This window comes from Danio rerio, chromosome 23 (genome assembly GCF_052040795.2).
Source record: "Danio rerio strain M-AB ecotype USA chromosome 23, GRCz13ab, whole genome shotgun sequence".
NCBI lineage: Eukaryota > Metazoa > Chordata > Actinopteri > Cypriniformes > Danionidae > Danio > Danio rerio.
The window spans coordinates 11,333,579-11,347,862 of NC_141043.1; the positions used below are offsets into that span (position 1 = coordinate 11,333,579).

The following is a 14,284-nucleotide window of genomic DNA, read 5'->3' on the forward strand; positions in this document are numbered from 1 at the left end:
TAGATGACCAAAAATTTTTTTCCTGGTGAAAAAAAACATCTTTCACAACATTTGGCCAGATCAAGAACACTCTCTAGGAGGTACGTGTGTCAGAGTCAACAATCAAGAGAATACTTCACCGGAGTGAATATATCACAAGATATAAACCATTGGTGAGCCTCAAAAACATGAAGGCCAGATTAGAGTTCTAAAAAAGCCTTTGCAGTGCTGGAACAACATCCTATGGACATATGAGATCAAGTTCAACTTGTACCAGAGTTATGGGAAGAAAAAAGCATTGAGAAGGAAAGGAACTGCTCATGATCCTACGCAATGAAGCATGGTGATAGTAGTGACATGATGTGGGCATGTATGGCTGTCAATGTAACTGATTATCTTATTGATGATGTAACTGCTGACAAAAGCAGTAGGATGAATTCTGAAGTGTTTCAGGCAGTATTTTCTGCTCATATTAGGCAATATGCTTCAGAACTCAGTTTAGATGGAGAATGATCCAAAGCATACTGCAAAAGCAACCAAAGAGTTTTTGATAGGAAAGAAGTGGAATGTTATGCAATGGCCAAGTCAATCACCTGACCTGAATCCGATTGAGCATGTTTTCACTTGCTGAAGAAAAAAATGAAGGTAAAAATGTCCCAAGAATAAGCAGACATTTGCTGTAAAGGCCTGGCAGAGCACCAACAGAGATGAAACCCAGCATCTGGTGATGTCTGCGCATTCCAGACTTCATGCTGTAATTGACTGCAAAGGATTTGCACCCAAGTATTAAAAAGTAAAAGTTTGATTCATAATTAGAATTCTGTCCAATTACTTTTGGACCCTTAACTAGTGGGAGGCACATATGCAAACTGTTGTAATTCCTACAGTGGTCTGATTTGGATGTCAAATAAAATTAAAGCTGACAGTCTGCAGTTAAGGTTAGGCACAAACTGTTAGTTTCATTTAAAATCCATTGTGTTGGTGTATAAAGCCAAAAATGTACAAATTTTGTCAATGTCCAAATATTTATGGTCCAATCTGTGTGTATGTATATATACACACAATTATATATATATATATATATATATATATATATATATATATATATATATATATATATATATATATATATATATATATATATCACAGCCAGAAGGTCGCTGGGTTGCTAGTTCGAACCTCGGCTCAGTTGTTTGCATGTTCTCGCTGCGTTCGCGTGGGTTTCACCGGGTGCTGCGGTTTCCCTCACAGTCCAAAGACTTGAGCTACAGGTGTATTGGGTGGGCTAAAATGTCCGTAGTGTATGAGTGTGAATGAGTGTGTGTGTGTGTTTGTGTGTGTGTGTGTGGATGTTTCCCAGAGATGGGTTGCGGCTGGAAGGGCATCCGCTGCATAAAAACGTGCTGGATAAGTTGGCGGTTCATTCCACTGTGGCATAATTTTATGCATTATAAAATATCAATCATTTTTTAGCAAATTGCTTTGTTGTTGAAAATGAATGAATGGAAGAATCACTCATTAAAGACAAAAACACAATTGACAAAATGATGCCAAATTACCTGTTTATGAATAATAATTAACAAAATATAGCTATATCACACACCCAGAATTAGCACCATATACAGCCAGTAAAGCTAAAATGTTAGTAGCATTATTTAGAAATGTTTATGTATTTCAAGCCTTTTTTGTAGTAACATCCCCTGCAATGTAATGTGAAACATTAAAACTTGAGATTAAGATTGGCGCTTTCTCAACGTAAAAAAAAAAATGTAATGGTAATATTGCGCATTCCACTTAAATGTGTGGCCGTGTGTGTGGCTCATAAACAAATGCATGTAGAAGATTGTGCAAATGCCTCTAGTCTCCCCTATACCTATCAGCAATTCACAGTATATCACCCAGACTGCAAATGCCTGCTGGAAACCCATTGCTGGAATGTTAAGGCTGTACTGCACACTTCCTCGGCAATGCGCTTACAGTTAAATTGGTCCAGGGACGTCTTGCCGAACGCTCTCAAAACAAACAACTGCGGCTTAATGCAAATCTATTGTTCTCCCACAGTAGTTCTCCAGCCCTGACAGGATTCCTCCCATACTATTTAATCCAACTTCATTATAAAAAGAGCCAAGCGCGTGCTTCCTCAAGTGGCCTCCTACCAGGAATCATTTCATACTTGACAGACTCAACCCAAAATGCCGAGCGACCTCCTGCCGGCCCAGCCTAATGGCCTGCTTCATAATTCATGAGTGTTATGGTCAGTGAGCGACCACAATTGGCAATGCTGCTTCCTTTGATAGCTGTTAAGCTGCAGATAGTGTGAACATAGCAGAGCTGCTGGGGTGAAGCCTTTGCGCCAATACGTGGTAAGAAGGAAGGGATAAGAGGAATTAAGGTGAGACGCTGCAGGCGAAAACATAGTTTCTTCGTGCACCTGTACATTTCTAGATTTGGGGCTTTTTGCTTATCAGAAAGTGATATTTTTCTTCCGTTTTTATGTGTCTATTACACATCTAAGTTTCATTTGTTACCATTTATAAATATGTTTCAGTAGATTTCAATTACAGTAGTTTTAAATCTTTTCTATCCTGCACTGAACCATGAATCTGTCCTTCCGACAGCACTTACATAAACTATTGACTAGGAAAGCGCAATTCCAAATAAGCGCAGATGGCTATGAAAATTTCCTCATAAAAATGTAGTTATTTAAAAGCCTCTATGATATACATATTGAACAAAAGAATAGTTTTATTAATTGATTGATTGATTGGTTGATTGATTGAGTTTTGTCTTCAGCAAGTGAAATGCAAGCTCAATCGGATTCAGTTCAGGTGATTGACTTGGCCATTGCATAACACTCCACTTCTTTCCCTTCATAAACTCTGGGTCATTCTTAGGGCCAGACAGAATCTGCAGACTTTTTTTTGCTATTTCTGCGCAGAATTGTGTTAAAAATCTGCAGATTTATACAGAATTATTTTGGGAGTATCATAACTAAAACCTCAATATATTAAATAAAATGTAATACCTTTTTAACTTTTATTCAATGTTCACAATGCAAATCCAATTAGATCCACTTAATCTGGCAAAGCAAGTGTCTCATATCTACTAAAAGACAGAAAATATTACTTTACAAACTGTATTGTAAATAATTCGTATACATAGTTTCATATTAGTAAATAATATTACAGTAATTAATTAAAAAAACTGAATAAATATAAATTTGCACACATTTACATGTACACAGGTAAATGAACAGAATCAAAAATGTGCAGAATTCTGCGTGAACAGAATCCATGTGGGCCTAGTCATTCTCCATCTGCACTGTAAAGCACCATCCAATGAGTTCTGAAGCATTTGGCTTAATATGAGCAAAACATATTGCCTGAAACACTTCAGAATTCATCCTGCTGCTTTTGTCAGCAGTCACATCATTAATAAATACAAGAGAACAAGTTTCATTGGCAGCCATACATGCTTACGCCATGTCACTTTTACCACCATGCTTCACTGCGTAGGATCATGAGCAGCCTTCTCTATACACTTGACTTCCCATTACCCTGGTACAAGTTGGTCTTGGTTTCATCTGTCTATAGGATGCTGTTCCAGCACTGTGAAGGCTTTTTTAGAACTCTAATCTGGTCTTCCTGTTTTTGAGGCTCACCAAAATTTTACATTGGTCACACTTTACAGTAAGGTTCATTAGTTAATCTTAATTAATGCATTTACTTATATGAACAAACAATGAACAATACATCTACTACTGTATTTGTTCATGTTAGTTAACGTTAGTTAATGAAAATACAGTACTGTAGTTCATTGTTAGTTTATGTTAACTCATGGTGCATTAACTAATGTTAACAAGCATGGACTTGGATGTTATTAATGCATTAGTAAATGTTCAATTATGATTAATAAATGCTGTACATGTGTTGTTCATGATTAGTTCATGTTAGTAAATGCATTAACTAATTAACCTTATTGTAAAGTGTTACCTTTACATCTTGTGATGAACCCTCTGTATTTACTCTGGTGTAGTCTTCACTTGATTGCTGACTTTGAGTGTTCTTGATCTGTTTTTGTTGTCTCTTTGATGGGTTTGTTTAGTTTTTTTCAGCCAGAGTTGACAGTAACAGATCGCAAATGCAAATAGCACATTTAAAATGAACTCTGGAATTGAAAATTGGAATAAAAAAGAAAAACACACCGCCCATGGAACAGGTTAGAAGCTGATTGTACAATTTCTTTTGGACCCTTAACAAGTGGGAGGCACATCTGCAAATTGTTGTAATTCCTACAGCGTTCACCTGATTTGGATGTAAAAACCCTTAAATTAAAGCTGACAGTCTGCAGTTTAAGAAGAAATTTTTTAACATTCTTCAAAATATCGTTGAAGTATCTTTTGTGTTCAAAAAAATAAAAAATCAAAGATTTGGAATCACTTAAGGCAGTGGTTCTCAAACTGTGGTACGCGTACCACTAGTGGTACGCGGGCTTCTTCCTAGTGGTACGCGGAGGAATCGCTGAATAATGAAAGAAACAATTAACACTTTTAATCCTTTAATGCGTAATATAACATCGATGTGATCAGCATTGGCTGTTTTGTGAAGCGTACGATCACAACGCTGTGCTTAGAATTGTTTATTTTAGTGCATTGTGTCATAAGCTGCTGAAAATCAGTTTCCGAAGTTTAAGAATTGATTCTGGAGCGTGATTTGACTGACATGAAAAGTGGCCAATCACAGTCGACCTTGTCTAGTTGCGTGAAACGCAAGGGCGGGACAAGGCTTTCTGTGTTGCAGAGACAGAAAAAACAACTTAAAAACAAATGTTTTGTTGGAATAATGCCTCTCGGATGTTTTAACTATAGAGATGTCTAGCAGAGTAATTAAACCGCGGACATATTTCCTGCCTATTTGATGATCTTCATACACGTTTCGCTCTCCGACAGCCAGTCTCTCGCCTCTGACCTGTCACTCCTCTAAATACATTCTGAATGGCGGTGCGGGAATGGAGGTATTGCGCAATAACTAATTTCTGCAAATGAGGCGAGTGCTTTATTTAAACACGAGAGCGCATTCATGTACGCAAATCGCTAAAACAGATATGCGAGCTCTTAAATAGCCTTTTTTCAAATAAACTGCAAGTCCTCTCATGATCGCGTGTGTGCTCAGATAGAATACAATCGCGATCTTTCCACTATTAAAGTAGACATTATTTATCTTTGCTCCTTAACTAAATTTAGTCAATAGTATTCAAAGTTATCAAATATTTAGAAATAGATTGATACATGATCGATGACAATGCTAATAGTCTTCTTATTTGGCTGTGTTGTGAAGTGAAACTTACTTTTAGCAAAGGTGGAACATTTTTTATTTCTTTACGACAAAATAATTATGCTGGAGTTCTTTCTGGATGAGGTATTTGTGTGATTTATACATTTAGCTGTATTCTGATCTGTCCTAAAGCATTACAGGTCAAAGCAATCCATTGTTAGCCTACTTATTGTTTATTTATCAAAATTAACAATAAGGCTCTTAAAGCTCTGCTTTGATAAGTGTTGTCATATTTCAAATACCTCAAGTAAAATGAAGTCATTTGTTTTATATTTTTACTGACAGTGTACTTGTATTTTTTACGTTTCTATTTTAGATTAAGATCAAGTGTAAAATAAAATCTACATGTGATGTACAGCTATTTAAGAAACAAATTTGCCATATTGTAAAGAAAATAGTGTAAAATATGTAAATAAAAGGCTAAATTTAAATCTTTTTTCCATATACTTTAATTTAACATTTCAAAGCTTAAAAATATATATTTTTAAAAATGGGCAAAAAGTGTCTCTATGGCCTCAAAGATTATTTGGTAGTTTTACCAGTGCTATTGAAAAAGATTAATTGTCATGAAAGGAAAAATTGACTATAATTCCTTTGTTAGTGCAAATTATACATGTAGCTTTGGGATGTAAGCAATCAAACCATTAAATCAGGTTTACACTTAAAAAAAAGTGATTTTATAATGAAAATCTGATTTTTATTTAAAAGTAATCAACTAGTACTTTTTAAAAGAGTAATTTGTACTTTTACCTAATTTTAGTATTATTTACTAAAATCTTTGTTATTTTAGCAGTGTAATAGTATTTTTACTTGAGTACAAAAAAGATTTCACAAGCATTTAGTGCAGGTTTATTATATTATTAATGTATGAATAATAAATATTATTATTAATGGTTTTTATTTGTATCTATTCCTATGCAATGTTTTATGGGTTGCTGAGAATACATTTCAGGTCTTCAATAGCAATAGCATGACATAGCATGTCAGTCTTGAAAAAAAAAATAGGTGCTGGAATTGATTTTCATTAGGCTGTGCCTGTATGAACCCTGTCATGTACATTTAACATTTATTTCAAGATTTGTCTGAAAGTGTATGAATATGACATATAGCCTATATTTATAAGGTCCAAGCAGCATTTCCAGCTTTTGATGAATAGGCTACTATGAATACTTTAGATTTAAGTACAGCAGTTTTCTTTTTACTCTTTAAGAACAGCGCCTTTTTTTATGAACTTTTAAAAGCACATTTTAACTAAAACTTTTTTTTTTTATCTGCAAGCACAGTTAATGTTCAGACTATTTCAAATGTTTAAAGTGACTGACAATAATACATATTCTTAATAATAGGAAGTAATCTGCATCGTTTTAAAACTGTGCACACCTGTAGCTGCTTAATTAGGCTTACGACGCTATTTTTTAATACTGATTAAAAAATAGCGCCGTAAGGTGGTACTTGCAGAGACGATTTTTTTCTAAGGTGGTACTTGGTGAAAAAAGTTTGAGAACCACTGACTTAAGGCTAAGCAAATGATGACAACATTTACATTTTTAGGTGAACAATCCCTTTAAAGATAAGAAAGCAAGAAAAGGAAGGAAGAAAAGGCTGGTATTTGTACCTGTCAGTCCTCTGCATCACTTCATTGCCTTTCCTCCACAGGGTGATGGCTGAGGGAAAGGCCTGCGGTTTGCACTCCATGGTGACTGTGCTGCCCGTCTTGGCTTTAAGCAAGGTTCTTAGAGGGCTTCTGGAAAAGTCTGGGGGCGAAGCTGTGGAAAAACACAGGGCCCAGAGAGTCAAACTGCCGCCTCAGGCATGGATGCCCTGTGCGCACAACTGAAAATGGACAGCAGGGCCAAAAGCAGCCTTATGTGTGTGCGTAGTGCTGATCTAAAAGCACTTTAGCATTTTCTCTTAAAGAAACAGCTCCGAGAGAATTCTGAAGGGACTGCACTTGCTGTTGTTTTGGTGATTCACTAAAGAAATTATGCAAATCAGGGAAATTAGGGATGAATGCAATTTGCACGGTGCAGTTCTCATCATGCAGGGAGGTTTGGAGTGCAATGTCTCCGTTTCCACCAGGTTTAACATGCATTTTCATTGATCTGATCAAAAGTGGTCAGCTGAGACACATTATCGTTTCAATATATCACAGCGCTTTTGCTCAAATGAGTCTCTTGAGACTACTTCTGTAAGATTTTTTTTATTGGGATCCTTCCCTATTTTTCCATCATGCTCTACATCCCATCATCATTTTTGAAGGAGCGTTGACGCATGAGTACTGCTGAATTAATGAACCCATGCAATGTAGATTTTAAACAAGTGAATAAAAAGGATGTGGATGGTCACACGGATTTTCAGAATTTAGTTAGTTCCAGCTAATTGTCATGGGTATAATAATGATAATAATAATAATCTTCATTCGTTTTCCTTTCGGCTTAATACCTTTATTAATCAGGGGTCACCACAACGCAATGAACCGCCAACTTATACAGCATATGTTTTACGCAGCAGATGCTCTTCCAGCTGCAACCCACAACGTCGAGGCTCGAACCAGCGACCTTCTTGCTGTGAGGCAAAAGCACTACCCACTGCGCCACCCCATAATATTAATAATAACAGTAATAATAATAGTTATTTTTAATAGCTCAAATTGAATTCAACGATAAGAACGGTACATGGGAAAAACAGTTCAAAAACTGATAAGGAATAAGAAAACAGAATATATTAATATAAAATAATTAAAATTATTAACTATTAATAAAATCTACAATATTTAGTGATACTAAAATTCATTTTCATCAGCTTAATCTCTGATTTATCAGAGGTCACCACAGCGGAACGAACTGCCAAATATTCTGCTTATTTTTAATATATTTGACTCACGGTTCGGATCACATTATTTAGTCACGGATCGGACCACTTTCAGATCAGCCAAAAAGGGAGAAGACAAATGTAATTTGCTTTCCATTTATTACAAAAACAGCATTGCAAGAAACGTTTGGTTTTAAGAAACAGAACTTAAAACCTGTAATTTATTAAAAATAAAATAAATAAATAATCAGCTGAATAAAAATAAATTGTCAAATATCCAGTACTGATAAAAAATTGCCTGTAACTACTGCTGTTGCTGATAATGCTAAAAATAATGATAATGTAAAAAAAATATATATATATCAAACACGATATTTTGTACAGCCCATATTTATTTTGAGTCTAATCAATATACATATGCAATTCACCATCATTTAAAATTCATATTCCTGATCATTGCCTGCTTTCCCGTTGACAACTTTGGACTGAATCTTGACTCTGTATTGCCTGCCGCCTGCCCTGAACTCTTGCCTGCATCCTGACTTTGACCCACGCCTGAATATTCACCCTGTGTTTGCCAGCCGCCAGCCCCTCGACTAACTACAACTGTGTTTGATGTGAGTTCGCACACGCTTAACATCTGTGTGCTGTTTATTATTAAACTCTGTTCAATAAATATACTGCAAATGGATCCCTCTGTGTCAGACCCTTCGTTACACACTGAATGTGGTTAAACAAGAAGTGACAGAAAACACCTATAAGAACACCCATCACATCCCGAATAACTCACGTTTCCGTCATCATTATATTTACAGGGAAGCCAAAAATCTTTCATACACATGATTTCAATGATGCAATGCGACAATCTATCAGTAATCGTTACATATTTAAGATTAAACTAAAAGTTAAAAATAATAATAATAATAATAATTATATATATATATATATACACACACACAGTTGAAGTCAGAATTATCAGCCCCCCCTTTGATTTTTTTTCTTTTTTAAAATATTCCCCAACTTAAGTTTTTTTTATCGTATGTCTGATAATATTTTTTCTTCTGGAAAAAAAGTCTTATTTGTTTTATTTCAGCTAAAATAAATGCAGTTTTTCATTTTTTATGAACCATTTTAAGGACAAAATTATTAGCCCCTTTGAGCTATATTTTTATTCGATAGTCTACAGAAGAAACCATACATATATACAATAACTTGCCTAATTACCCTAACCTGCCTAGTTAAACTAATTAACATAGTTATGCCTTTAAATGTCACTTTAATCTGTATATTATTTACTGTTATCATGGCAAAGATAAAATAAATAAGTTATTAATAATGAGTTATTAAAACTATTATGTTTAGAAATGTGTTGAAAAAATCTCTCCGCTTAACAGACATTGGGGAAAAGGATAAACAGGGGGGCTAATAATTCAAGGGGACTAATAATTCTGACTTCAACTATATATATATATATATATATATATATATATATATATATATATATATATATATATATATATATATATATATATATATATATATATATATATATATATATAGTAGGCACAGTTCAAATTAGTGAATCACTGCAATGTAGTGCAATGAATATGTTCAAATTTTAAATGTGCAAATATTAAACAGTACAGTGATTGTGAGGAGTATAAGCTAGTGGAGAGTGGGGGGTGTATTAGGGAGGCAAAAGTGTCAGTGAGTGGCAGAGTTCAGAAGGAAGACAGCTCTGGGGAAAAAGCTGTTCCTTAGTTTGCTGGTTTTTGTCCGGGGGAGCCTGAAGCGCCTGCCGGAAGGCAGAAGTGAAAACAGTCTGTGAGCAGGGTGAGAGGTGTCCTTAAGAATACTGCGTTTTTGGCGGAGACAGTGTTTCTTCTGGATGTCCTTAATGGCAGGCAGTGTTTACCCTGTGATGCGTTGGGCAGTTTTCACCACCCGCTGCAGTGCCTTACTCTCACCAACAAAGCAGCTTCCATACCAGACTGTGACGCAGTTGGTCAGGATGCTTTCTATTGTGCAGCGGTAGAAGTTCACCAAGACAGCTGATGAAAGCTGGTTCTTCTTAAGTTGCCTTAAAAAAAAGGCGCTGGTGAGCCTTCTTGACCAGGATGGAGGTGTTGGTGGTCCAGGAAAGGTCTTTTGAGGTCTGGGTCCCCAGGAACTTGAAGGATGAGAGAGGCTCAATGGCCATCCCATTAATGTGGATGGGATCATGTGATCCTGTTCGTCCTTTCCTTAAGACTACAATGAGCTCCTTAGACTTTTGGTGTTAAAGAGCAGATTATTGTCGGTGCACCAAGTGGCCAGATGCTGTATCTCCCCCCTGTAGGCAGTCTCATCATTGTTGCTAATTGGACAAATCACTGTGGTGTCATCTGCAAATTTGATGATGGTGTTGGATCTGTTCACAGGCCTACAGTCGATAGTAAAAAGGGAGTAGAGGAAAGGGCTTGACACACAGCCCTGTGGTACACCAGTGTTGAGTGTGATGATAGTGGAGAAGATGTGGCCTGATCTAACATTCTGAGGTCTGTTAGTCAGAGAGTTCATAACCCAGTTGCAGAGAGACATGTCGAAATCCAGGTCTCTAAGTTTGATCATTAGCCTAGAGGGTGTGGATGGCAGAGAGTCTTTTAGATGTGCTAGGACCAACCGCTCGAAGCACTTCATGAGGATGGGTGTGAGTGCTACAGGGCGGTAGTCATTCAGGCATGTTGGGCTGACACAATACAGGTGGTTTTAAAGCATGTTGGCACAGCTGCAAGGATAAGCAACAGGTTTAAAATGTCCGTGAATACCCAGCGAGCTGTTCTGCACATGCTTTGAGGATGCGCCCAGGAATACGGTCTGGTCCAGCAGCCTTACGCACACTGATCTGAGGCAGAGCAGTTTAGACTTCTGAGGAGGTGAGTGTGATAGGTAAGTGGTTGGTTAAGAAAATGATGGTGTAGGGTTCTTTATTGTCTCTATCAAAGAGGGCTCATCCATGGCTTCTGATTCGGGTATGTAGTGATCTGTTTCTGGGTTGTAACACTGTCTATGGTGGTGTGGATGAATTCCAGAACAGAGGAAGTGTCACTGTTCATGTCTGTGTGAGAGCCAGAGTTGGCCTGGGAAGCAAACATACTCCAGTCTGTGTGTTGAAACCTGTCCTGGTGTGTGGAGTCTACCCAAGCTGGCCACACTTTGATGATCCTCACTGATGGCTTCACACGTATGATGAGGGGTGAGTACTTGGGGATGAGAAACAAAGAAAGGTGATCTGATTGACCCAAGTGGGGGAGGGGGGTCACAGCGTATGCTTCAACCATGTTTGGGTAAACATGGTCTAAGGTTTTGTTTCCCCTTGTGTGGTAGAAAATGTTTTAATGGAGTTTGGGGAGCACTGTCTTTACGTTTGAGTGATTAAAATCCCCCACAACAATAAAAGCAGCCCCCGGGTGAGCAGTCTGTTGTTTGCTGATGGCTGCATGAAGTTCATTCATAGCAAGCTTAGCATCAGCATCAGGAGGAAAATAAGCAGCAGTCACAATGGTGAATGTGAATTCCCTTGGTAAATAAAACAGTCTACATTTAACCATTAAATATTCTAGGTTAGCAGAGCAATGTCTTCCAACGACGACAGAGTTTGTGCACCAAGCTTTGTTAATATAAATGCACAATCCTCCGCCTCTGGTCTTACTGGAGTTATCCGCCGTTTTGTCATAATGTGTGGTGCTCAGTTAAAAAAAAAAATAGAGCATTGTCTCGTACCCCGATGTTTAGCCTTGTTTCTGTGAAAATCATGACATTACAGTTCCATAATTTTTATTGTGGTTGATGTGCAGTCGAATCTCATCCATTTTGTTCACCAGTGACCTTACATTGGCGAGAAAGATGCTGGGTAAAGAGAGCCGGTGTGGTGTTAGCTTTAGCTTAGTTCCTAGCCTGCCAAGCTTCCCCTGCCTTTGTTTATGGTCTCGACACCGCCTTCGAGCACTTCTGCTATTAATGAAAAAAAAAAAAAAAAAAAAAAAAAAAATATATATATATATATATATATATATATATATATATATATATATATATATATATATATATATATATATTTATTTATTTATTTATTTTTTGTTTTCATTAATACATTATATATCTATGCTACATTTATTTTACACTATTTTTTATTATTTAAGGTAAGGAAGATGAATTTCTGCAATGAAATACATACAATAAAACCGAAACAATAAAAATAATTAAAATGAATTAAACTTATTGAAAATCATTTTAAATGATGTAGGAGTCTAAAAAGTCTTATGAAAATTCTTTTGTCTCTGTTGACCTCTATTTTCTGTGATTGTCTTAAATTAATTAATTCCGATTCATTTGCTTATATAAAAATGACTAGAAATTATAAACAGCAGTAAACGGTCAAACTACTTGCTCTACAAACATTTTTGTTCATGGCAATGTATACCATATTAGCAATACAATAAGAAAATACAAGTTTGCAACAAGAAGCATTTTTGCAATAGAAGTGAATGAGACCAGAAGTCTCTGCCAATCAGGTTCAAATGACTGCACCCATTCTTATGCAAAATAATAAGAGCAAATAAAAACAATAGCAACAACAAAAACAACATAAAGTCTGCAACATAAAAAAATCACAAAAAAAAAATTATAACATAAAAAATAAAGCTTAATGGCATGGATGCTTTCAAAATTCCACTTAACCTGTTTAAGCAAGCCATGACAGTAAGCTGACATTCCACCAGTGTTTAAATGCACTGTCCATCTTTTAAAGTAGCCCTTCCATGAAACCCACTTTCCGCCAGCGATGACGTAAAGCCAAACCACCAGCGCTAATTGGGTGTAATGTGTCTCCTCTGCCGAGAATCAGCGCTTATCCAACACTGCGAATGGGAAAGCCGCTTATGCACTGTCACAGCGAACACGCCACGGCCTAAAGCATTGTTAAACGGCATCTCTATTACCTAATTAGCCCTCGGAGGGTTTTCTGGCTCCCGCACAAACATCATTACAAAAACCCAGTGAAGGAATCAAAAACAGAGATGTCTTCAATAACCCCTATGCACTCTCTAGCATCTTGGTGTGTGAGCCGATGACAGAGATCTGCTTCTGCTCTTTGTCAGTGTCTGCTGAAGGTTTTTCCTCCGTTGTGGCTTTGTCATGTTGTCAACAGAGCGGCCACAGCTCCTCATCTCCAACCAGACGATCAATAGCGGATTAACATTACTGAAAGTCATGGTGGCACGGCAGCCCTTCTCCAAATGCGGACAAATCAATGTTTTTATGGGAAATGGTGAAAAGAGGCGCTGCGCTTGGGTGTGTGAGGGAGTTTGTTTGAGTGGGTGAGAGCTCTTCTGATATTCATAATGAAGCTTTTTTACTGAAAATATGTACCAGTCACTTCTTTGTAGAGCCAACTGAACTAGTGACTCATAAAGAACTTATTCAAAGTCAGCTCACCATGATCTTAAAAAAGCTCAAGTACACATGGAGTTTTTTTTTTTTTTTTTTTTGTAAAAAGGTTCTTAAGTTTATCTTGCATAGTCATAGATGGATCAGTGATAATGATACATTTTTCAATAGGTTTCAATTGCTTGTTTAAGCTGCGAAAACAAGCTGCTCGATGTACATTATCCTGCTTATTGCATGGCTACTTGTTACTAAATTTACAAATAACACACAAAACATGGTTTTGAGCCATACTAGTTTTTTAATTCCTGAATTAAATGCAAAATGGAGCTAAAAAAAAAATATCTGAATTTGAATTGTGTTTATTTGAATTGAAGCGACGACAACTTTCTTTCTGCAATTCTCACATGTTGGCCCACTGAAACTAAGCAGGGCTTCACCCGGTTAGTAGCTGGATGAGAGACCACATGGGAAAGCTAGCTTGCTGCTGGAAGTGGTGTTAGTAAGACCAGCAATGGGCTCTTATTCTGTGGTCTGTATGGGTCTTAACGCCCCAGTTTATTGATGGGAACTCTCTACTAGTTAGTGGGTGCCATCTTTCGTATGATACGTTACACCAAGATCCTGATCCTCTGTGATTGTTAAAAATCTCAGGATTTCCTTCCTGACCAAATTTGCGCATTGGCGTCCTAACCATCCCCATTTCATAATTGGCTTCATTACTCTGTCTCCTCCCT

At 36.8% G+C, this 14,284-nt stretch overlaps 1 protein-coding gene across 2 annotated transcripts in view; it reads right to left on the reverse strand.

Moving 5' to 3' along the window:
* Positions 1-14,284, reverse strand: part of cntn3a.2 (contactin 3a, tandem duplicate 2) — a 220,622-nt gene that overhangs the window by 60,311 nt on the left and 146,027 nt on the right. For both annotated transcript variants that reach the window (XM_087306662.1, XM_087306663.1), the window contains exon 11: positions 6,928-7,078. In XM_087306662.1, the coding sequence (XP_087162788.1) occupies positions 6,928-7,078 (151 nt within the window). The remainder of the gene's footprint in view (positions 1-6,927; positions 7,079-14,284) is intronic.